This window comes from Bos indicus, chromosome 1 (assembly GCF_029378745.1).
Source record: "Bos indicus isolate NIAB-ARS_2022 breed Sahiwal x Tharparkar chromosome 1, NIAB-ARS_B.indTharparkar_mat_pri_1.0, whole genome shotgun sequence".
NCBI lineage: Eukaryota > Metazoa > Chordata > Mammalia > Artiodactyla > Bovidae > Bos > Bos indicus.
The window spans coordinates 142,532,500-142,556,980 of record NC_091760.1 but is presented as its reverse complement, the minus strand read 5'-3'; the positions used below and the strand labels follow the sequence as shown (position 1 = coordinate 142,556,980).

General features: G+C 47.9%; 1 protein-coding gene across 1 annotated transcript in view; it reads left to right on the top strand.

Annotated features, from left to right (window-relative positions):
• Window positions 1-24,481, top strand: part of C2CD2 (C2 calcium dependent domain containing 2) — a 65,962-nt gene that overhangs the window by 26,377 nt on the left and 15,104 nt on the right. Inside the window, exons 3-12 of the mRNA XM_019962952.2 lie at window positions 23-142; window positions 4,560-4,664; window positions 6,301-6,423; window positions 9,231-9,351; window positions 11,187-11,295; window positions 14,987-15,051; window positions 17,639-17,763; window positions 19,157-19,331; window positions 20,504-20,617; window positions 23,444-23,571. Coding sequence (XP_019818511.2) covers window positions 23-142; window positions 4,560-4,664; window positions 6,301-6,423; window positions 9,231-9,351; window positions 11,187-11,295; window positions 14,987-15,051; window positions 17,639-17,763; window positions 19,157-19,331; window positions 20,504-20,617; window positions 23,444-23,571 — 1,185 coding nt within the window. The remainder of the gene's footprint in view (window positions 1-22; window positions 143-4,559; window positions 4,665-6,300; window positions 6,424-9,230; window positions 9,352-11,186; window positions 11,296-14,986; window positions 15,052-17,638; window positions 17,764-19,156; window positions 19,332-20,503; window positions 20,618-23,443; window positions 23,572-24,481) is intronic.

Here is a 24,481-nt window from a genome sequence, read left to right as displayed (position 1 = left end):
TGTTCTCTGGTCCCCCCTGCAGGTGGTATTCTGCCACGTGGTGGGCGAGACCATCCAGTTCCTGGTCAGCGCGGGGCCACCCTCACCTGAGGACGCAGGGCGCTCGCTGTATGGCGTGCGGCTCTCTCCGCTCCATCTACAGGTAAGATTGGGAGACTGAGTCTGTCCTAGGAAAACAGTTTTCGTAAATCTGTAGGGTGCGTGGGGCGCTGTCACAGACGCGCATGCTCCTGTTTTCATTAATTACTGTTCATTGGTTTCAGACTGTTACCTTCATATTATATTGTCTTTGTGGGAAATACAAAAGTGTGCATGTAATGGGTTTATGTATAAATACACACAGGCTTCTCTGATAGCTCAGTTGGTAAAGAATCTGCCTGCAATGCAGGAGACCCTGGTTCGATTCCTGGGTCGGGAAGATCCACTGGAGAAGGGATAGGCTACCCACTCCAGTGTTCTTGGGCTTCCCTTGTGGCTCACCTGGTAGAGAATCCACCTGCAATGTGGGAGACCTGGGTTTGATCCCTGGGTGGGGAAGTTCCCCTGGAGAACAGAAAGGCTATCCACTCCAAATAAATAAATAAATACACACTGTATATACACACACAGGTGTATGTACACACATATATACACATGGACACACACACAGGTGTATGCACACACACATATATACATACCTAGAGAAGGAAATGGCAATCCACTTCACTATTTTCGCCTGGAGAATCGCCATGGACAGAGGAGCCTGGCGGACTACAGTCCATGGGGTTGCAAGACTCGGACATGACTTAGTGACTAAACCACCAAAGCCACCATATGTACACACATAAGTAACGCTCAAAATCCTCCAAGCCAGGCTTCAGCAATATGTGAACCGTGAACTTCCTGATGCTCAAGCTGGTTTTAGAAAAGGCAGAAAAACCAGAGATCAAATTGCCAACCTCTGCTGGATCATGGAAAAAGCAGGAGAGTTCCAGAAAAACATCTATTTCTGCTTTATTGACTATGCCAAAGCCTTTGACTGTGTGGATCACAATAAACTGTGGAAAATTCTGAAAGAGATGAGAATACCAGAACACCTGATCTGCCTCTTGAGAAATCTGTATGCAGGTCAGGAAGCAACAATTCGAACTGGACATGGAACAACAGACTGGTTCCAAATAGGAAAAGGAGTTCATCAAGGCTGTATATTGTCACCCTGTTTATTTAACTTATATGCAGAGTACATCACGAGAAACGCTGGACTGGAAGAAACACAAGCTGGAATCAAGATTGCCGGGAGAAATATCAATAACCTCAGATATGCAGATGACACCACCCTTATGGCAGAAAGTGAAGAGGAACTCAAAAGCCTCTTGATGAAAGTGAAAGTGGAGAGTGAAAAAGTTGGCTTAAAGCTCAACATTCAGAAAACGAAGATCATGGCATCCCGTCCCGTCACTTCATGGGAAATAGATGGGGAAACAGTGGAAACAGTGTCAGACTTTATTTTTCTGGGCTCCAAAATCACTGCAGATGGTGACTGCAGCCATGAAATTAGAAGACGCTTACTCCTTGGAAGGAAAGTTATGACCAACCTGGATAGCATATTCAAAAGCAGAGACATTACTTTGCCAACAAAGGTCCATCTAGTCAAGGCTATGGTTTTTCCTGTGGTCATGTATGATTGTGAGAGTTGGACTGTGAAGAAGGCTGAGCGCCGAAGAATTGATGCTTTTGAACTGTGGTGTTGGAGAAGACTCTTGAGAGTCTCTTGGACTGCAAGGAGATCCAACCAGTCCATTCTGAAGGAGATCAGCCCTGGGATTTCTTTGGAAGGAATGATGCTAAAGCTGAAACTCCAGTACTTTGGCCACCTCATGCGAAGAGTTGACTCATTGGAAAAGACTCTGATGCTGGGAGGGATTGGGGGTAGGAGGAGAAGGGGATGACAGAGGATGAGATGGCTGGATGGCATCACCGACTCGATGGACACGAGTCTGAGTGAACTCCGGGAGTTGGTGATGGACAGGGAGGCCTGGCGTGCTGCGATTCATGGGGTCGCAAAGAGTCGGACACGACTGAGCGACTGATCTGATCTCATCTGATGTATACACATATATAATGAGTTCAGAGTTTCCATCTATCAAATATGGGACATATGGTATTTTTCAAAGCACATGTCCAAGATGTTGTTGACTGTTGGATTGAGGATGATGGCATCTGAGATGAGGAAGGTGGTTCTGTTAATAATTTAGAATCAGATGCTGCACCTCAAAAGTCCCCTCCATCTTGGAAACACAGCTCAAAGTCTGGACTTAGCATTCTTCCTTTCAGTGTTTGAAAAAATCAACTTAAAAGGCTCATTATTTTTATGTTAGAAAATGAGTATCACCATTATTTTTGAATAGTCAACATTATTATAATAATTGTAATAGACACATAGTATATAACTTTTATAACTGATATATTTTTATACATTGAACAATTATAAATAGAGATAATAATTATAATAGACTTAGTGAAGCTTCTGGTTGACTAACCCATCAGATAACTGTGAATGTCACACATGGAGCAGAAGTTCACTTATGTTCTTATTTAGCTGACATGTAGAAATTGTGAATTTCTGGGTCTGTTTTAGGGGTCACTGCCAATCCAACTTGTGCTTGGCTGCTAATTTGGAGGGTGACCCCAAATCTTTCAAGATTCTCAACCACAAGAAGAGATTGTATTCCATTTGGTTTCCTTAAAAGACATGGGTTTAAACAACCAGGACAAGCAAAAATTTCCGGCTACCTAAACGGCTTTTTTTATGAAACCCATCCCCTATACCCCTATCCATTTTCAAGAGCCAGGGAAGTTAAGTTGACCTCATGGACTTGTCAGATGTTAAAGCCCTCCTGCTTCCCCTAGTTTTTTGGACAATGTGGTTAGAAGATAATTTTAAAGTCTGGGATCTGTTCAGGATGGGGTGAGTTCAGCAAGGACCACAAACATTCACCAAGGAAACATGTTTCCTGAGATGCTGTTGATGTGCCATTTTACACAGCTCAGACACAGGTAATTCAATTGTGTCTTTGATCTCTTAACACAGTTTAAAGGCAGCCTGTGGGTTACCTCTCAAAGCAGAAGCAGCTGCTAGAGGTTGGTGAATTATTAATGTTCTTGGCAGGAGGCATTCCCTCCTCTGTTCTTCAGATAAAAACTGCATAGAGACCAGCAGCTACGCCCTCTCCCCAACGTGGTGGAACAACTCAGGGACTGTGGCAATGAAATAAAAGTGCGATTTTGCTAGAGTCGCCCAGAATTACAGGGCAACAGGAGCATCCTTTGTTTTACCTGGTTGCTAGCATGAGGGGGCGTACCCAGTATTGAGAAAACAATTCTACAGCCACGCTTTCCTTCCCTTTCCCTGGGTGGTGGCAGGAAGCATGGAGATGGGAAGGGTCAAAACTTTGGCTGTAGAAGGAGCCTCCTGCTGAAGAAGGAGGGATGGTAGCTTAGCTTGCTGTGGCTGCTGAAGCAAATCACCACATCTTAGCTGAAAATGGCACACATTTATCAATCACCATTCTGGAGGTGTGATGTCCAACACGGGCTAAAATCCTGGTGCTGGTGGCTGCCTTCCTTTCTGGGAGCTCTGGAGGGAATCTGTTTCCTTGCTCACCCATTGTTGGCAGAATTCAGCTCCTTATTGGAGTTGTTGGACTGAGGGTCCAATCTCTGGCTGGCTGGCAGCTGAGGGCAGGTCCCAGCTTCTAGAGGCAACCTTACCCCCGGGCTTCTGGCATCCTCCTCTGTCTTCAAGTCACCTCTCCCTGCATGCTCTTCTGTCTTCCTCTTCCATCTTTCAGGGCTCCTATACCTCTGTGGGCTCACTGGAATCATGTAGGATTGTTTCTGCACCTCAGTGTCCTTACCCTAATCACACGTGCAGAGTCCCTTTTGCCATTTGAGGAAATCTATTCACAGGTTCCAAGGAGCGTGCTTGTCTTTGCCGGGCGGGGGGGGGGGGGGGGGGGGGGGGGTTGGGGTGGGGTGCGTCATTCTGCCATGACTTACAGGCAGGGCTGAATGGGGCCCTGGGAGAGATTGGAGTCCGTGTGGAGGTTGTGCAGTGGCCCAGGCAAGAGAGGCTAAGAGTGCTGATGCGCCCCTGCATACAATCAGGGTGGGGTGAGGGGAGGGGGCCGTGTGAGTGTGTGGGAGTGGACGAGGCATCCCGGCTCCCTTCTCTTTGCCTCCGGCTCCAGTATGTCTTGGTGATGCTCTCAGAAGAGAGCTGCACAGCAGAGGTTGCAGGTTTTCATGAGATCTGGTGTTCAGCCCCGACCCTGATGTTCCTCTCTGAGTGGTTGGTTGAGGCAGAGGAAGGTGCTGATGGGGATGGGGTAGGCTACACGACAGGGGAGGGGCAGTCAGGGACTGGGGACCCTCCTTGCAATTTTGAAAGCACACAGGATGCCAAGGCAGGGGATAAACCACTGTCTAAGAAAAGAAATGAACACACAGACATATATCGAGGCTCCGGTGGAGAAAGCAGCCCTCCAATAGTCTTTTTTTCTTTTTCTTTTTTTAAACAGCTGGAGCTCCACATGAAGGAGAAGAGGGAAGACATTCAGATCAAGTGGTCCTTCATCAGCGCCCCAGAGATGGCCATCACAGTCCAGCCCAAAGTCCCAGGGGAGGTCAGTTTGTGAGGTTCTGCGATTCCCCCATCACGAATATGTGAACGTGGGCACGTTGTGACTACCAGCTCTGGGGGATGGAGCCTCTGATCAGTGGGGTCCCTGGTGTGTGATCCTGGGGGATGGCAGGCAGGGAAGAGGCAGGGCAGCGGCAGGGCAGCATGGTGGGTGGGGGGGTAGCTTCCGTGGATTTAATGCCAGGCTCTCACCTGGGCTGCACCTGTAATCACCTAGCAGTTTTTAAAAATTCCCAAAGACTGCCCCGCCTCCCCAGGCAGGTTTGATTGGACCGGAAAGCTTTTAAAGCCCTCCTGTGCAGTGGAGGCTGAGAGCCACTGCAGTGGTAGCATCTAGGTTTTCCTCGACCTTCTGTGACACCCACCCCTCAGTTGCCCTCCTTCCCTGTGAAGGCACATCACTCACCTCCGTCTCGGGCTGGGTCCAAGACCTGACTCCCAAGGCCACCACCTCCCTTCTCTCCCAGCTCTTTCAAAGCTGCGTCTCCAATCTGAAGGTCATCTCCCTGCTCCCATGGCCTTGGGTGTGTGAGGAAGTGACTTTGGAAGCGGGACTGGGAGTGGGGCAGGCTGCTAAGTCATGTGGGTGCCGTCACTTTTAATTGCTGGAAAGATCATGCAAAATCACATACACCGAAGGCTGAGGTCGTCACGTTACTCCTTTGCAGTGGCTTTTATGATATTTTCTTGAAATTTCACTCTATTTCAGACTCTTATTCTGTTACAAAACTATCAGCACAGCTGAAATATGTGTATTTAAAAATTCTTCCAGGGACTTCCCCAGCGGTCCAGTGGTTAAGACTCCGAACTTCCAATGCAGGGAGCATGGGTTTGGTCTCTGGTAGTTCCATTTTAAGTTTGTGTGAACATTCTAGAACATATAGACACATTTCTTTTGGGTATTAATTATTGTAATCTTATAGAGCTTGACATCTGGTGGTGCACATCATCCTGCTTTCTGTTCTTCTGCAAACTTCTCTTCATTCTTGGGCTTTTCAACTTTTTGGATTTTTTAAATTATTTTTTTAATACAAAAGTTAATTTCTCAGAAGCAGAGAGATCAGGGCTTGTACAGTGGTTCCTCTGTATCATCTGGGATCCAAGACCCTAATCTTTTTTGTTCCAATATTGTGAACACGTGATTTCCATCCTTTTTTTTTTTTTTTTTTTTCTGGCCACATGTAGCGTGTGGGATCCTAGTTCCCCAACCGGGGATGAAACCTATATCCTCTGCAGTGGAAGCACAGAGTCATAACTGCTGGACTTCCAGGGAAGTCCCTTGAATACTTTTTAATTAAAAAAAAAAAATCAGATGTCAGTCAAGAAAGAAAAAAACACACATCTATGTATTTGAGGAAAGAGACTGAAAGAACATACACAGAAATGCTGACATATTTGTATGTTGCGTCTGTATTATTCTTAACCACTTTAAAGAATAAGGAGCATGAGTGACTTCTGAGGTCAGTAAAGATGAGAACGAGTGAGTCTTTTCTGGCCTGAACCTTCTGTTTCGTGTCGAGGGCATCAGGAAAGCCGTGTGTTGGCCTGCCCTGTGCCCTCTGCCCTCTGCCCTCTGCCCGGTTCGGAGATGATCTGGTGACAACCTCCTCTTTCGACAGGACCCGGTAGCTGGGACAGAGGCAGTCTCTGAGAGCCTCAAGGACATTCTGAAGCACCTGATTAGCTCTGCCTCCCCATCGGTGGTGCTGAGCACCACGCCTGCGGACCTGAGAGAAGTTCAGGTAAACGGGCTCTCAGCGTGCGGGTGCTTTGCAGCCCCGTGACGGACTGTGGTCATCCTCTCTTGGACAATCAGTGGCACCTCCTATCCCTCTGCCCCGCCCCAGGTAGAGCAAGATTGCACGACTGCTGGTGGGTGATGACTGCAGTCTGGGGCGAAGCTTTGAGTTCAGGGCACGGGGGTCCAAGGCCCCGTGGGAGGGAAGGAGGAGGTGTCTGGACCACTCAGCATAGTCCACGTCTAAGTAGCCCAGAAACCATCATTTTCAGGGACCAGTACGTGACTTTTCACTGTCCACCCAGAGCCCGTTGTCTGAGACCTTATCCTTCCAGGATTGAGGTACCTGGGAACTTGCCCTGAGAGACAGAGCAGCACACTGTAGCCACAGACTTTTCGACCAGGCCAGGGACAGCCTGGGGGCCAGGCCCTGCCTCCAGCAGCACCACCTCTCGGAGGTCTGCCCCCCTTGGGTAGTGCAGACACACGAGGCTGTCTGCTCTCTGTGGGTCCCTCCCCATGCTGCCTGCCCTCCCTCCCCGGTCTGGGACCCTCACCACTGCCTGATTAGGTGCTAATAACTCTTTGGCTAAATTTACATTCACGACATTTATCCAGGCCAGCCCCTGGGCTTGGCCTCTCACATCTTTATTGGCAGCACATCTAAAAACCTTTGCTTGGGATGAATTAATTCTTCCATTTATGAGCAGATCTTCTTACGATGGTTATGCAAAATAGGCACATACAGTCCCTAAAGTGATTTTTCATTCGTGTTTCCAGTATTTTTATGTGGCATGGTAGAATAGCCACCATTATTATATGGTGTGACGAAGTTATTCGGTCCTAGTCATGTCCGACTCTTTTCGACTCTGTGGACAGCAGCACGCCAGGCCTCCCTGTCCCTCACCATCTCCTGGAGTTTTCCCAGTTCATCTCCATTGAATCAGTGATCCAAACATCCTCTGTCATTCCCTTCTCCTCCTACCTTCAATCTTTCCCAGCATCAGGGTCTTTTCCAGTGAGTCAGCTCTTCACATCAGGTGGCCAAAGTATTGGAGCTTCAGCTTCAGCTTCAGCAGCAGGAGGGAATGCTGAAGGATGAGGGAATGGCAAGCCACTGCAGTATTCTTGCTGTGAGAACCCCATGAACTGTATTAAAAAAAAAAAAGGCAGTGTGATAGTATAACCTTAATTTGACTTTGATGCAGGCTCTTGGACTCTGGTTCCTCTTAGGGCATCACCAGCTGTGAGTGTGTAGAGTCTGGAGACAAAATCTCTCTGATTCCCTGGACACGTACCAGTGGGTCACCGTGTTGTGTAATTCCCTCTGGGCACTGAGGGTTATCAGAATATAAGAAGTAGGCTTCACCCTCCTGACGAAGCAGACGGAGCCGCTGAGTAAGCAGACAGGCAGAGTGAGGGTTTTGTGGGTGTTTGTGCAGGGTTCCCAGTTCATCAAAGCTGCCTGTTTGGAATATGACTATACAATGCTTCCCTGGTGGCTCAGAGGGTAAAGAATTGGCCTGCAATGCGGGAGACCCAGGTTTGATCCCTGGATCAGGAAGATCCTCTGGAGAAGGGAAAGGCAACCCCCTCTAGTATTCTTGCCTGCTTCTGTAATGCATTCTATAATGCTTTTAAATACATTTGCAGAGTTTATGTATCAAAATAGCATACATACTATATTAGGGTTCTGTAGAGAACCAGAACTAAGGGATGTGTGTGTGCATATATTTACGTACGTGAGAGTCTCTGTAATTGTGTGAGCCAATCATATACATATAATTGCATAATGTGTATGCATGCTTATTTGCTTAGTCATGGGCTACACGCCTGGGCACCCCACGGTCCAGTCAGGTTGACACATAAAATTAGCCATCACACACACAGAATTGAGAAAACATTGCATCTCCACCCCAGACATGTGGGTTACTCTGTCCCCAGAACTCAGGGACCTGGATCTTAAGGATTCTGTGATGACTTCTTGGCCACCCCGCCCCTTCAGCTCACAGTCGGCAATAGTGTTTTCTAGGTAGTGACCTAAAGGAGACTACAGTCCTTGAGATGTTAGTAAGTTTCCCCCCGGAAAGCACTGTGAGGTCAAGTCAGCTTTAAGGATCCTTCCTGGAAGACCTCACTGTGCAGAGGCCCATGATGTCTCTGAGAAGCCTCTCAGGACTCCCAAACATTTGTGTCTAGAGCCCCTCTTAAAGAACACTCAGAGCTGTAAGTGGGAGGCGGAAGTTAGCTTGGAAAGGCTGGTCTGAAGGTGGGGTCCCCCAGGCTCTGGAGGCTCTCCATTGAAAATACCTCAATGCTGATTTGAGGATGAGGTGACAAAGCTGCCCCAGGGGCACCTGCCTCTGCTTTGTCCCCAGCGTGACACCCGGACGACACTTAGCTCCTCCCCACGTGGATGGCGGGTCTGCCCCGAGGTGGGAAGCAGCCTTTCGTGTCCTGGTTGGTGTCCCGCTCGCTGCTGGTGGGCAGTGGGCGCCTGCAGCCCACGGAGCATGTCCCATTCTGTGTTTAGCTCCTGGCTGGCTCGGGCTTGACCCCATTTTCACCCACAGTGGGCCTCTGGGGCACCGTCTCTGGGTGAACACTTTGCTCCTCCACTTGCTTTCTATGGGAAGCGGCTGTGAGTGACTGGTACCCTCCACCCTCCTGAGAAGGGAACATTGTTCCAGAGCTGGCGTGAGGGCCAGGCTCCCTCTACAGGTCTTCTTGAAGATCCCTTCCCTGGAACAGGTGCCCAATGGCCACTGCCTCTTCCCCAGGAGTCACTGCTCTCCGTTCTCCTTTCTGTAGCATCTGCAGCGCACTTCATCCACTCAGGAATCCTGCCCTCCCAAACCTCCAAGGGCTCATGACCTCAAACTGTTGGTGAAGAACATCCGAGTCTCGCTCCTGAGCCATCCTGGTGCTTCAGGTGGGTGATGGGGCTGCAGAAAGCACCCTGGTGAGGGCAGGGTGCCGGCTGGCTGTGGATGTGACTGTCTGCAGTATGAGCAGAGGGGCCGGGGTGCCTCATGGGTTGTCTGTGGTCTTTGCTTCCTTCTGTGGCTCCCGGCAATTGGGTGTACAGTGTGATCTCTGCCTTTCAGCAGAGAGCAGCTCCTGAACACTGTGGTAATGATGCAAGATGGTGAAAACACAGTCCTGATTTTGCACACATGAGGCTGAAGGAAGAAGGAGGATACTTTTTTGCTTTGTCCTTTTCTCTAGCCTGGAAGCCACCTTTCTATTTTTATCTTTTCCTAGTGACGCTATAAATACATGTTAAGCATCCCTGACCAGCGCACTCCTTTCTTCCTGGGAGAGGAGGCGCCACACGGGATTATGGGTGTCACGAAGGTGTCAGGCCCCTGGGGGCCCCTGTGTTGCCAGGAGAGGCTGCCATGAAGGAGGACAGAAACACTGCAGAGCGGGTGACTCTGAATCACTGCCGAGACTCCAGATGCCAAGGAGCCTGGGACTGGACACGTCTTTCCACTGCGATGTGGTTTTTGCCAAGAATAGCAATGAGTCCTTTTTTATTGTCTGAGAACGTCAGGGGTTACTTGTGTTTATTTGTGAGGAGATTCATCCAGTTCCAGAAGTATGGGCAGAGCACATTTGAAAGCCAAGGCTCTGTGAAGCTGGGCATAGGTGGCTGTTTTGGTAATTCAAAGGTCGCCTCTGGAGGCCACACCACTTAGCAGGTGGGAGGGGCTGCCCGGGACCCATTTGGCCAGGACTGGGGGCCCCGTTTCTCACCTCCGCCAGTAGGTCCCCAGCTGGGTGTGAGTCTCCTCTTGGAGGTAATTGTGGTAATTAGTAAGGTGATGTGCATGGAACACAGCACCACCCGGTAAAGGGTCAGCGTGGTCCGTCCCTTCACCATGGATTGTTTATATGCACGGATGACTCGGTTTGATTTTGGCTGTGCTGGGCTGTTGCTGTGCAGGCTTTTCTCTGGTTGCGGGCACCGGGGGCTGCCCTCCAGCCGTGGTGTGCACTGGCTTCTCTTGTTGTGGAGCGCGGGCTCTGGGGTGTCCAGGCTCAGCAGCGACAACCTGCGGGCTGTAGAGCAGGGCTCACTAGTTCTTGGCGCGTGAGCTTTGTGGCTCTGTGGCACGTGGACTCTTCCCAGACCAGGGATCAAACCTGCGTCCCCTGCGTTGACAAGCAGATTCTTTACCAGTGAGCCACCAAGGAAGCTCTACCACTGATGACTGATCACACGATACAGTCACAGCTTTATGCCATAGGGCAAGCACAGCCTTGAAGCAGACACAAGTCTTCATTAGTGAAATGTCCTGTTACCTGCATCAAATACCTCAAAAATTTTTGGCTAAGCTGAGTCAACTGTAAAAACATACATTTTTGTAAAAGGGAAGCAGGTTCTATGTGAGGTACCCCCAAATTTAGCAGTTACCCCAGATGCCCTGACTTTTCCAAGCAGTTAGTCTTTTCCAAAGTGCGGCCCACATCTCTGCTGTAATGTCACCCCAGGGAGGGCACCGCCCTGGGGCGCAGTGCCTGCAGTCAGAGCTGAGGGGGGAGGAGTGTGACTTGGAGGCAGTCTAGAGCTGTGGACATCCAGCAAGTATAGAATCTGTCACCCCAGAGTATGTGCTTTGAGAGGTTGTAGATGGACACTCAGAAGTAGGAGAGCCAAGACCACAAACATTGAATTCAGCCTTTCTCTTATATGCAAAACGTCTTGATCCAACTAGAAGAGAGAAATAAAGGCTAATACGGTGGCCTTCTGTCTGATTACAGGCAATGTTAACCCAGTGTGTATAGTTCGGCTGAATGATCCTGTGCAGAAGTTCTCCAGCACCCTCTCAAGAAACACTACTGCCCTCACTTGGGAAGAAGAATTCACCTTGTGAGTACAGCTGGCTGTCATGGACTTGGGTTTCCATGGCCTCACCTACTCGATGCTGCCAAATTCTGAAACCATCCCGTAGCACAAAAGGAAGGAAGGAAGGAAAGGAAAAGAGCAAGGGTGGCTTTAAGTCAGACACGGATTTCCTTTTGAAGGCAGCGCTTAGTATCGGGTCACACCTCACCTACTCCCCTGCCCCGCTCTGACAAGAGAGACGTGTTGGACCTTCCACTTGCTTTAGAAACACACACCACCCAGATCAGAATGGAAGGAAACTTCTGGTTGATACTGATCGCTTACAGTGAACAATGTTGGATTCGTGATCTCCGAAGAAGATTTAGCTTCAGGACCAGAGACCAGGCTTGATCAAAAGCTTGGTCAAAAAGCTCAAGAGCTTTTGTGTAGCAGAGTTTTATTAAAATAAGAAAAGGGACAAGAGAAAGCTTCTGACATAGACATCAGAAAAGGGAAAAGAATACCACACTTGCTGGTCTTATCAAGGCCTTATATACTTTTACCAGACCCACTCCCACAACATAAATCTTAAATTAACAAGATTAGAACTAACAATTGAGAGGTCTTACCAGACCCACTCTTACAACATACATCTTAAGATAACAAGATTAGTCAGAATGTTCTTGTTAAGGAGAAGAAACATGTCCTCGAGCAAGATACATTGATGATATATAATCATTAGTACAGAACTTAAGGAAAAACATATCCTTGAGCAAGATGAGTTTTGTTGCCTCATCACTGGCTTAAAGAAAATAACCTCTTACTTGACTAAGACAAAGCAATGTAGGGAAAAAAAAATGTCCTTTTCTCCTCCTTGAGGGCTCCAGACCACTTCCTCCTTGAGGACCCTGGACTCCTTATCAACCCACCCAAGAATTAACTCTTTCAATACCAAAATCTGACAAAGAGAATGGAAAAAGGGAAAAGTGTAGACCACTTATAAATTATGATGTAGGAATTACATCATAATTATGATGTAGGAACTAATATATTATCAAATAGAATCCAGTAGCACATTAAGAATAATATACCAAGGACTTTCCTGGTGGTGCAGTGGGTGGAAGTCCTCCTGCAAATACAGGGACATGGGTTCATCCCTGGTCTGGGAAGGTTCCACATGCCATGGAGCAGCTAAGCCTGTGGGCCACAACTACAGAGCCTCGTACTGCAACTACTGAATTAAAAAAAAAAAGAAGACTCCAGTGAGGCTGAGTTCATACCAAAAGTGCAAATATGGTTTAATGTGAGATCTATGAATGAACTCTGTTGCGTCACGAGATCAAAGGAGAACACAAAGTAATTATCTCTATATAGGTCCAAAAGACAGTCAGTGACATTTAATACCCATTTCTAATTTTTAACACTTAATTAGAACAAGATTTATGTTCACTTCTTTTTCAAAAGATTTAAAAAAAAAATCACATTAGTGATAAGTATTAGAAGCAGTCCCACTAAAGTCAAGAGAAGGAGCCCCATTGTTTTGTTCTAGAAGTACTGGTTAATGCAATTAGATAAGAAAAAGAAATAGTATGCAAGGAGAAGGAAATGGCACCCCATTCCAGTGTTCTTGCCTGGAGAATCCCAGGGACAGGGGAGCCTGGTGGGCTGCCATCTATGGGGTCGCACAGAGTTGGACACAACTGAAGCGACTTAGCAGTAGCAGCAGCAGAGAGGAAGAGGCAAAACCAATCATTACTTGGAGATGCTATTATTGCATATTTAGTCTACTCAGGGTTTCTCTGGTGGCTCAGGCAGTAAAGAATCTGCCTGCAATGCAGGAGGCCAGGGTTTGATCCCTGAGTCAGGAAGATCCCCTGGAGAAGGAAATGGCAACCCACTTCAGTATTCTTGCCTGGGAAATCCCATGGACAGAGGAGCCTGGAAGGCTACAGTCCATGGGGTCGCAAAGAATTGGACACAACTGAGCAACCAGCACACACAGACTTCTCAAGAAAATCAATTGAAACTATTAGAAATAATGGATATAGGATAGAAACAATAATACAAAAATTAATATAAATTATATGTTGGTAAAGCAGCTGACTACAAAAATATAGAAATCACTTTCTGGTGTTAAATAGTAAATAATTTACGAAAGTAATGGAAGAAGGTGTCCCATGTATAATATAAAGGGCTTTTTATAAATTATTAATACAAAGATGAGATTCTCATAGAAAATTGGGCAAAATATCTCAACTAGAAATAAAAAAGTAAGAATTATAGATAGCTAGAAACATCTGAAAAGATATTCAGTCTCAGAAATAGCTTAAGTAATGCAAACTTAAGCAAAGATTATTTTTCCCCTTACAAGTGGGTAGAGAAAAACTGAAAGTTGCCAGTGGATATATATATATATTGGAATAATTATTCTGAAAGTCATCAATATATATAAAAAAACAAAATCTTTTATATGCATATACCTTTTGATTGGCAATTGCTCTTTTTCTAAGGAAATAATCACACATGTGTGCAAAGATATACATATGAGGATGTTGATCCCAGCTTGTTTATAATTAGGAAATATTGGAGGCAAAACATTATTAAGGCTTGGTTATTAAGGAGTTGGCTGAATAAAATCTCAGAGGCCCAGATAGTGGAGTACTAGATGCCTATGAAAAAGGATGTTGCTCTACAGCTATTAACATGGGAAGATGTCCATGAAATCTTAAGTGAAAACAACAGATTATATAGGAGTGGGGAGGTATATTATGTTCTATATTTGTTTTCAAGTAGTTATACAGCTCTACCTTTTAATACAGGAACTACTAACCACATGTAGCTCTTTAAATTTCAATTAATTAAAATTAACAAAATGAAACCCAGTTCCTCAGTTTACACTGGCCACATTTAAAGTTCTCAATAGCTGGGAGTCCCTGGTGGTCCAGTGGTTAAGAATTTGCCTTGCAATGCAAGGGAACACAGGTTCAATCCCTGGTCCAGGAAAATTCTACCTCCCATAGAGCTGCTTAGCCATGAGCCACAACCACTGAGCCTGTGTGCCTGAGCCCACATGCCTAGAACCCATGCTCTGCAACAAGAGAAGCCACTGCCATGGGAAGCCTGCTCACCACAACAAAGAGTAGCCTCCACTCTTTGCAACTAGAGAAAGTTCATGCGCAACAATGAAGACCCAGTGCAGCCAAAAAGAAAATAAATTTCTCAATAGCCAAATGTAGCTGGTGGCCACCAAACTGGATGGCAGTTCTACAGAACCTTTCCATCATCATTCATTAAGTTCCATTGGATAATCCTAGGAATGTGCATGTGGGCTCAGTCGCTAAGTCATGTCTGATTCTGCAACCCCATGGACTGTAGCCCACCAGGCTCCTCTGTGCATGGGATTTTCCAGGCAAGACTACTGGAGTGGGTTGCCATTTCCTACTCCAGGGAATATGCCCTATCCAGGGGCTGAACCTGCATCTCTTGCATTGGCAAGTGAATTCTTTACCACTGAGTCACCTGGGAATCCTAATCCTAGAAGACTAGTCACCAAATATTAACTATTTCTGGATAGTGAAGTTGCTGATAATCTTTGTATTTTCTTGGCTTATATGTCTCTGTAGTTTCTTAAATATTGATGGTGATTTGCATTCCTTTCTGTCAAATCAGAAAACAAAATACTATTTCAAGAAAATATTAAAGCATTTTTAAGGACTCACAGCCCTTCTTTCCACAGTGAGTTGAATGCCAAGTCGAGGGAGTTGCACCTGCAGATTTCAGATGATGGGCAGTCCTCAGAAGGTGGGTGTTCAGCAGACAGAAGGAGGTCTGCTCTCTGGGAGGGTCATACAGCAGCCCTGGCCAGGGCCTTGGAGCAGGGAGGGTGGGAGATTCAGCAGAAGAATTGGCCCTGCCCACTAAGCCACTCCAGGTTTTCCCAATGGAATGTTTAGTCAAAAGTCCATTCCAATTATTGTTGTTGTTGTTAAGTCACTAAGTCCTGTTCCACTCTTTGTGACCCCATGGACCACAGCACACCAGGCTCCTCTGTCCTCCACTATCCCCTGGAGTTTGCTCAAACTCATGTCCCTCGAGTCAATGATGACATCCCACCATCTCATCCTCTGTCGCCCCTTTATCCTCCTGATCAATCTTTCCCAGCATCAGGGTCTTTTCCAGTGAGTCAACTCTTTCCATCAGGTGGCCTGATGGAAATCCTAAAGAGTTCCTTTAGGGTTGATTGGTTTGATCTCCTTGCAGTCCAAGGGACTCTTAAGAGTCTTCTCCAGCACCACAGTTCGAAAGCATGAACTTTTCGGTGCTTAGCCTTCCTTATGATCCGACTCTCATATCCATACATGACTACTGGGAAAACCATAGCTTTAACTATATGGACCTTTGTCAGCAGTAACTCTAGTTATTAGCAAGGTCAAACATTCTGAGAAAGAGTATATTCAACTGGTTCTTTTCATTTTTTAAAACAAATATCCAAAATCTTTTATGCAACAATTTTTGGCTTGAGAAGCAGTTTTCAGCCTTCTTGGGCTTAATAAACCTTCTTTTTTTAGATTTTATCTCAGTTTTTAATTGTGGTAAAACATATATAAATGTTACCATCTTAACCATCTTTGAGTGTAAAATTCAGTAGCATTAAGTGCATTCACATGGTTGTACAGCCATCACCACCATCCATCTCCAAAATTCATCTTTGTTGTGGTTCATTCACTCAGTCTTGTCCAGCTGTTTGCGACCCCATGGACTGCAGCACACCAGGCTTCCCTGTCCTTCACCATCTCCCAGAGTTTGCTCAAACTCATGTCCGTTGAGTCAGTGATACCATCCAATCATTTCATCCTCTGCTGCCCCCTTCTCCTCCTGCCCTCAATCTTTCCCAGCATCAGGGTCTTTTCCAGTGAGTCCACTCTTTGCATCAGATGGCCAAAGTATTGGAGCCTCAGCTTCAATGTCAATCCTTCATTTTACAAAACTTACACTCACTCCCCATGCCTCTCCCATAGCCTCTGGCACACACCCTTCTGCTTTCTGTCTCCATGAATTACAACTGGCTTTTCCTTGTAAAAGAAGCCCCAGCAGCTTAAACTGAGCACATGCTTTGAAGTAAAGTGTTAGTTGGCTCAGTCGTGTCTGAGTCTTTGTGACCCCATGGACTGTAACCCTCCAGACTCCTCTGTCCATTGAATTCTCCAGGCAAGAATATTGGAGTGGATTGCCATTCTCTTCTCCAAAATTGGGCACGTGCTTTAGATAAAAGAAAACAATAATCAGAGGTAAAACTCTCTAGACTGAGTGTGAACCTGTGTATGTATGTGTGTAAATCCATAGTTTCAGTATTTATTAGGTTTCTTAAAATCTTTATGAACAAAATGGAGAGGTGACCCTTGCCTGGCCAATTAAGCTGTGAAACTAAGCCATCTGTTTATCTCCTAAAGTTACTAAGACATAGGAAAAAAGCAATTCAAGCTCCCTAGTTAATTAGCCATAATTTTGAGGCAGTTTCCTGAGCTCTGTAGTCTGGAGATAACTGGGATGCTCCTGAGATAAGAACTGACATTCCAAGAGAGGGTGTGTGGTCTGAACACAGGGTGGAACTGCTGTTTGCTAATCCAGGCCCAGGGCACCACCCCTGCTGGCCTTGTGGGAATTTCATTCCAGTCCAGCCTGATGGGATTTGTGAAATTTCTAACTTAAGAAAAAACAAAAACCAGGACAAAGAACAACCATATAACCTTTACTCAAACTCAGATATTTTTAACATTTTGCCCATTTCCTTCATTGTTTGTGCTCATGCATGGCGGTTGCTGTCAGTTGGTCTTTCTCTCTCGCCACACGCACACACACACACACACACACACACACACACTCAGGGTAAACCATGTGCATTTAAGTATGGGGCATCCTAGCCCTTTGCTCCTAAATTCTTTAGTATGTGCTTCCTAAGAATAGGGGCATTCTCTTATTTGTCCACAGTGTCGTTATCAGCTTCCTGAGTTACACTGATTCACTTTGTTAATCTACCCACCAGATTTTTCAGTTCCCATCAGCCGATACCCTAAGGTCCTTCCTAGCAGTATTTGATCTTAGTATAGTGATCCTAGTCCAGGATAGGATCACATACCACCTCTGATCTTCATAACTCTGTAGCCCCCTTGGTTTGTGGCGTTTCCACAGCCCTCTTGTATCTTTCACAACACTAACTTTTCTAAAATGGTCTGAAATGGGAGCGTTTCCCAGTGAGCAAGGCAGGAGGGTGGGGAGGGGTGAGAGGTGGGGGGCGCGTCCAGGGTTGCTTCTTGGCGCAGCTGCTCTGGGCCATCCTGCTCCCGTGCAGACACCCATGGTTCTCCCCACTCATCCCCTATCTCTTTAGCTTTGTTGGCGATGACGACTGTCCCCTTGGATTTGTTCAAGAAGCAGCCTTCCGGGCCTCAGAGCTTTACGCTAACCAGCGGGGCCTCCTTGGGCAGCTCGGCGTTGGGTTCAGTAACGGCAGAGGTATGAGGTCCTCTATGAGGCCAACGTCCTGCCCCACCCACTTGAGCAAAGGGACGTCTTTGTTGATGTCATGGTCTGAGCACAAGGTGAAAAAGAATTTCCAGACATGAGGCAGAATGAGAGAATAGAATTTATTAGAGTGGGAGACACTCTTAGAACAGCGGACAGGCTCAAGGGAGAGCCAACCCCTTCCAAGAACTATTGGCCTCAAGACAAAGGAAATTCATGCTAGAATGGTGGTATTAAGTGATTGGTTAGGATGCTATAGAGTGGGTAGAAGGGTGGGTATTTTACATAATATGTCAGGGAGCTGGCAGGTTTAGATCCAGAAGTTCACGGTAAACAGTTGCTGTGGGGCTTGGTTAATTCCGGAAATTTTTATCCTGTGGCCTCGATGTAGGATGCCACAAATATGACCACAATGTAGGGCTCCACACCTGTGACCTCGGTGTAGGGCACACACCTGTGACCTCAGTGCAGGGCCCTGCACCTGTGACCTCGGTGTAGGGCACACACCTGTGACCTCGGTGTAGGGCACACACCTGTGACCTTGGTGTAGGATACCACAACTGTGACCATAATGTAGGGCTCCACGCCTGTGACCTCGGTGTAGGGCACACGCCTGTGACCTCGGTGTAGGGCCCTGCACCTGTGACCTCGGTGTAGGGCTCCGTGCCTGTGACCTCGGTGTAGGGCACACACCTGTGACCTCGGTGTAAGGCTCCGTGCCTGTGACCTCGGTGTAGGGCACACACCTGTGAACAAAGTGTAGGGCTCCATGCCTGTAACCTCGGTGTACGGCACAAACCTGTGACCTCAGTGTAGGGCTCCATACCTGTGACCTCGGTGTAGGGCTCCACGCCTGTGACCAAGGTGTGGGGCTCCACACCTGTGAGCTTGGTGTAGGACGCCACACCTGTGACCTGGGTATAGGGCTCCACAACTGTGACCTTGCTATAGGGCACCACAATTTACGTCTGTCAGACTCCTGCTCTCATTCACCTTGAAGCAAGACGCTTATCCAAGAAGAGCTGCTGTTCCTCCCACACGTTTCTAGACATGAGTGGGACGCTTCCTGCCCGGGGTTACGCAGCATCGTCTGCCCAACATAACCGCCCGTGACGTCCTTTCACTCAGGCCTAACTCAGACAGGGCTATCTTATTTTGTTTGGTTCTCCAGCCTGTGTTCCTATCTTTACAAGCTGAGTGGCTGGGTCTGAGCCTGAGTCTCATCCTTCTATGTCAATTCTGGGAAAATCAGAATTCTTACCCATTAATTATGATACTAAGTGACAGTTAAAGATATCAGAGGTTATTGCAAAGGCAGGCAGTGTGCCATGGCGAGGTGTCCGTCGGCATGGACCACAAAGCAGGTAACCAGCCTTCTCTACAGTTTTCTTACATAGAACCCGGTGAGGTAAAACCCTGGCAAATGCCTCCGCCTGTTCCTGCTGCAAAGATAGAAAAAGACCGCACTGTGATGCCATGCGGGACCGTGGTCACTGCTGTCACTGCCGTGAGAACCAAGCCTCGCTTCGACGCAGGGAGGGCGTCCCCGATGGGCTCTGGTGAGGCTCCTCCCCGTAGAAAATCTGAAATCACGCTTCCCTGGGAAATGTCTTGCATCTATAAACTGCAGAGCACTGTAGGCTGCATGATTATTCCTAAGAAAAATCTCCTGGCACAGGAAGAATGGTAATTGGCAAGGCTTTTGCATAGCTTTTTTTTTTTTTTTTTTTCCCAAGACAATTATCTTTCTATCTTGTCAGACGCAGGACAAGACAAAGCAAGGTTCAACCCTGCAGTGTATTCTGATACCAAAGTCAAGATACTAGATGAAATATCTCATTAAATTAAGTACGCCATGACATTTACATGGGGCAGCACTTTATCTTAAAACATTAGATGTGAGCAGCCAGTATATTTTCTCACGTTAAAAATCGTTCATTCGGAGGCTGGATGCATAGTGGTTTTAGATCTGTCAAATTCTGTACCTGTCCCCACACCCACTGCCTTGGAGACAACTTCTGTAGAAGTGTATGATTTATTATTACTTTTTAATCTGTACTGTGTTCCTGCCTATAAAGAAGTATTATCATGCCAGAAAAAATCACTTGGCTCAGTTCTTGAATGAAAATCAGAAAGTGAAATTCTGGCTTCATTCAAAGGTTTCTGAAATTTTATTTAAACCTAGGTTTCCAATGCCCCTTTGGGGGCATTCCTCTCCTCCCCCCGAAAAAGAATAAAAGAGTGTGTTAAAGATATCTTAAGGTTTTCCTCTTACCTTTTCCAGCTGCATGAATATTTAATTAGGAATACATTTTTAAAGTTTATTTATTTTTTAATTGAAGGGTAATTGCTTTACAGGATTGTGTTGGTTTCTGCCAAGCATCAACACGAATCAGCCATAGATATACACATGTCCCCTTGCTCTTGACCCTGCCTCCCCATCCCACCCCTCTAGGTTGTTACAGTTAGTTATATTTACGTATTTGGCTGCCTTGGGTCTTAGCTGTGGCACAGGGACTCTTTTGTTGCGGTATGTGGCATCTAGTTCCCTAACCAAGGCTTGATCCCGGGCCTCCTGCTTTGGGAGTGTAGAGCCTTAGCCGCTGGACCACCAGGGAAGCCCCCCAGGCTGCTTGAAGTAGAGCTGAAATGAGACATGATTTCACTTTCCGGTGACTGCAGAGTCGGACAGCTTTCGAAGGGCCGCTATAACCAGGATTTCTCCCGGCAGAGTCTCCCCTGAGGACACCTGTCAAGGTGAAGGTCATCGAGAAGGACATCTCGGTCGAGGCCATCTCCTGCCACGGTGCCCCCGTCAGCAAAACATTCTCTTCCTCAGACACAGGTAACGTGAGGCCACTCGAGATGGTCCCCAGTCGGCTCCTTCCGGCTCTGCTTGCGAGCTCTCATCTGGTGAGAAGACGCATTTCCTTGTTAGAGTTTGGGGAAGAGTTGTTTTTTTCAAGGATAAGTGAGGACCTAAAAGAACACGAGGGAAGTGGAAGTCAGTGGAGGACTGAGAGTGGCCTTGGCATCCCTGCCCTAAGTTCCAGGGAACTTGGACAAAAGAAGCAGAAAACCCAGCTCATGCCTCACTGCGAAAAATTTATGGCTGTGATTTTTCCTTTTGTTCGGTGTGCCAATTACCTGGATATCATAAAATAAGCAGGATTCAGGGATATAATTGTAAAGACTTCTCTATTTTTTGTCTCCGGAAACCTCTGTAATAAGGTGGCATGCTAAGTCACTCAGTCGTGTCCAACTCTTTGCAACCTCTTGGACTGTAGCCCACCATGCTCCTCTGTCCATGGGGATTCTCCAGGCAAGAATACTGGAGTGGGTTGCCATGCCCTCCTCCAGGGGATCTTCCCGGCCAGGGATGGAACCTGGGTCTCTTACATCTCCTGCGTTGGCAGGTGGGTTCTTTATCACTAACGCCACCTGGGAAGCCCCTGTAACTGGGTTAGTGTTCCCAGAGCTCTGGATGCAGGTTCTCACTTCCTGGTCACTTGTGTCACTGCCATTGGAGTCAAAACACAATCTAAATTTGGGGTTAAATTTCCTCCCTTTGATCATCACATGTGACCTGCACTTTGAGAAGGATGGAGCAGGCAGCTTCTCTCCAGCTCGCCCACCAGCCCCCGTCCACCGAGTCCTGTTTTTCTTTCCTTGTTAAGGTTACGGATGGGATGGGAGAGGTGGGCACGGGGCAGGCAGCGCTCCTTTGATGGGTGCTGTCTTGGGATGGCTGGGTGTTCTCAGAGCCTGGCAGGAGTGGAAAATTGCCTCTTCCCCATGGGAGTTTCCCTGGTTCTATGGGAGCTGCAGGGTACCCGCCCCTCCACCGACAACAACTGCAGAATCCTCGGCGGAAGCAATACCCCTCCTTTGGCTGCTCCCGAGAGTCCTTGCTCAGCTCTGCCTTGTACCATGGGGGCACCTTCACCCTGAGCAGGGTGTCCCTGCTGTGGATCCCCAGCCCGCTCTGTGCAGCCAAGGACCCTGGAAGCTTTCTCAAGCATAGCTGACACCCGGCTGGGATCTCTGAGGATGGACGGAAGCTCTGGGCTCGGTGCCGCCATCCCTGTCCTGAGACCTGGGACTGGCAGCGCTGCCATCTCCCGGGAGCCCTCACCATGCTCTGCTCTTCCCCTGGGGTCGGGGGTGGGGGGTGGTCATTGACCACATAGGTCTCCACCACTTGGTCCTTCACGACTGCTGTGGAAGTGGAGCATCTGTGGTCCACAGACTAAGGCCAAAGTGAGAAAAAGTTCCTGTTGACATCCTGCTCCTTCACCCATGTCCTTTTAATTGCCCTACAGCAGCGATTACCTGTGAGATCCAGCAGCATCTCTGAGTGGGAGAGACCTGGCCGGGTTGATGGGGGGCGGGGGGGGGGAGTGGGGGAGGTCCCAGCCCTGCCGCCCACCTGGCTGCCTCCTGTCTTCCCCATTCCTCAAATGGAGACTGAAAAAATCCCCCGCCCCGGAGACCTTGGGAGTATTTACCTGAAATAACACGCACTGAGTTCTTTGCAGGGCTTGGGTCCGAGTTAAGCATTCCCTGGATGTTGGCCGGGGTGTGGGCTAATCCTGGGGAGGAGCAGCTTCCATGAACGGTCGCTTGACACCCTGAACAATAGCTTGTGTGTGCGAACTTGGGAGGGCCAGGGGGTAGCTGCACTGCCCTTCAGAATTCACGTCTCCCCAAAGCTCAGAGGTTTCTGTTTCCTTACATGCCTTAGTTATCACCTCCACTGAGGCATCACTTCCATACATTAAAATGCCCGATGTGAGGGCCTCCCTGGTGGCTCAGTGGTGAAGAATCCCCCTGCCAATCAGAAGATGCTGATTCGATCCCTGATCTGGGAAGATCCCACATGCTGCAGAGCAACTAAGCCTGTGCACTGCAGCTACTGAGCTGTGCTCTAGAGCCTGTGCTGGAGACTAGTCCCCACTTGCCGCACCTGGAGAGAAGCCCGAGCAGTAGCAGAGCCAAAAATAAATAAACAAAATTATTACTATTTTTTAAGTGCATGATGTGAAGCGTACACCTTGGTGAGTGTGTGTAAGCACAGAGCATCAGCTGTAGACCAGTAACATTGCCTGTCCTGCTCATGAAGTTTCCCCAGAACCTGCCATGCCCACTGTAAAAAAAAAAGTATAATTTTTTAAATTATTGTATTATTTACTTCTATTTTATTGACTGCACTGGGTCTTCGTTGCCACGCACGGGCGTTCTGTATTTGCACTGCACAGGCTTCTTATTGCTGTGACTTCTCTTGTTGCAGAGCATGGGCTCTAGAATCTGGGCTCAATAGTTGTGCCACACAAGCTCAGTTGGCCCGAGGCATGTGGAATCTTCCCGGACCAAGGATCAAACTGATATCCCCTGCATTGACAGGCAGCTTCTTATCCACTGGACCACATCCAGGGGAGAAGTCCCCGGTGTGCACTCTTACATCTGGTCTCTGCTTACCCACTTCTGAGACAGCGTGGAGTACTTGTGACAGGCCAGCTGCCCACAAAGCCCAAGCTAGTCACTCTCTGGCCCTTTACAGAAAATGTTTGCCAGCCCCTCCTTAACGACCAGATCTGTTGCCCAGTCTTTGAAGTTCCTGTCGAAGTTCCAGGTTTTGCTAATGTGTCCGACCCTGCTCTTCCCCCGGCAGAGCTGCTGGTGCTGAACGGGGCCGACCCGGTGGCTGAAGTCGCCATCCGACAGCTCAGCGAGTCCTCGAAGCTGAAGCTCAAGTCCCCGAGGAAGAAGAGCACAATCATCATATCCGGGGTCTCCAAGGTGAGCCTCTCCTCCTCCCACGCCTGCCCTGCCCTGGCTCTCAACTTAACTCCGAAAAGTTCCACCCCTGGAATGTCAGGTTGCCTGCGTGCTTGCTAGGTGGCTTCAGTCGTGTCCAACTCCTTGCAACCCCATGAACTGTAGCCCACCAGGCTCCTCTCTCCTTGGGATTCTCCAGGGAAGAATACTGGAGTGGGTTGCATGTCCTCCTCCAGGCAATCTTCCTGACCCAGGGATCAAACCTGCATCTCTCAGGTCTCCTGCATTGCAGGCAGGTTCTTTACCACTAGCGCCACCTGGGGAATGTCAGATTGTGTTCCCCCAACAAGGGATTCAGAGAATCCCTTGGCACCCCACTCCAGTACTCTTGCCCTGAAAATCCCATGGACGGAGGAGCCTGGTGGGCTGCCCTCTATGGGGTTGTACAGAGTCGGACACGACCGAAGTGACTTAGCAGCAGCAGCAACAGCAACAAGGGATTACTTGTGGCATTTTTGTTTACGCAGCTTATCCTGTTGAGGAAGGAACTTGATGGTTTCTGACCTGGGATGCTTTGAGTGTTGAGAGGTTGGTGAATCATTTGAAGAAAAATTACTGAAAGAGAAAGACCAAGATGAGGTCAGCTCCCCTTCAGGACAGGACCTCCACCCCCATCACCAAGCCGTCTTGGGGAACTTTCACTTTACACATGACTCATTTCCAAACCCTTCCTTTTGCAGTGAAACTTTATGCCTCCTGCAGTCAGAGAAATGAAACTTGTTTTAAAACACATCCCTGTCCCTGTGCCTTCCTTGTGCTGCTCTGTGACCTTAGTCCAGGGCAGATGGCAGGCTCGAGGCATCCCGTGTGGACAATGGGCAGGCCAGGCTACTGGAGAGGCTAGCCCTTCAGGGAAAGGGCCTAGGTGACA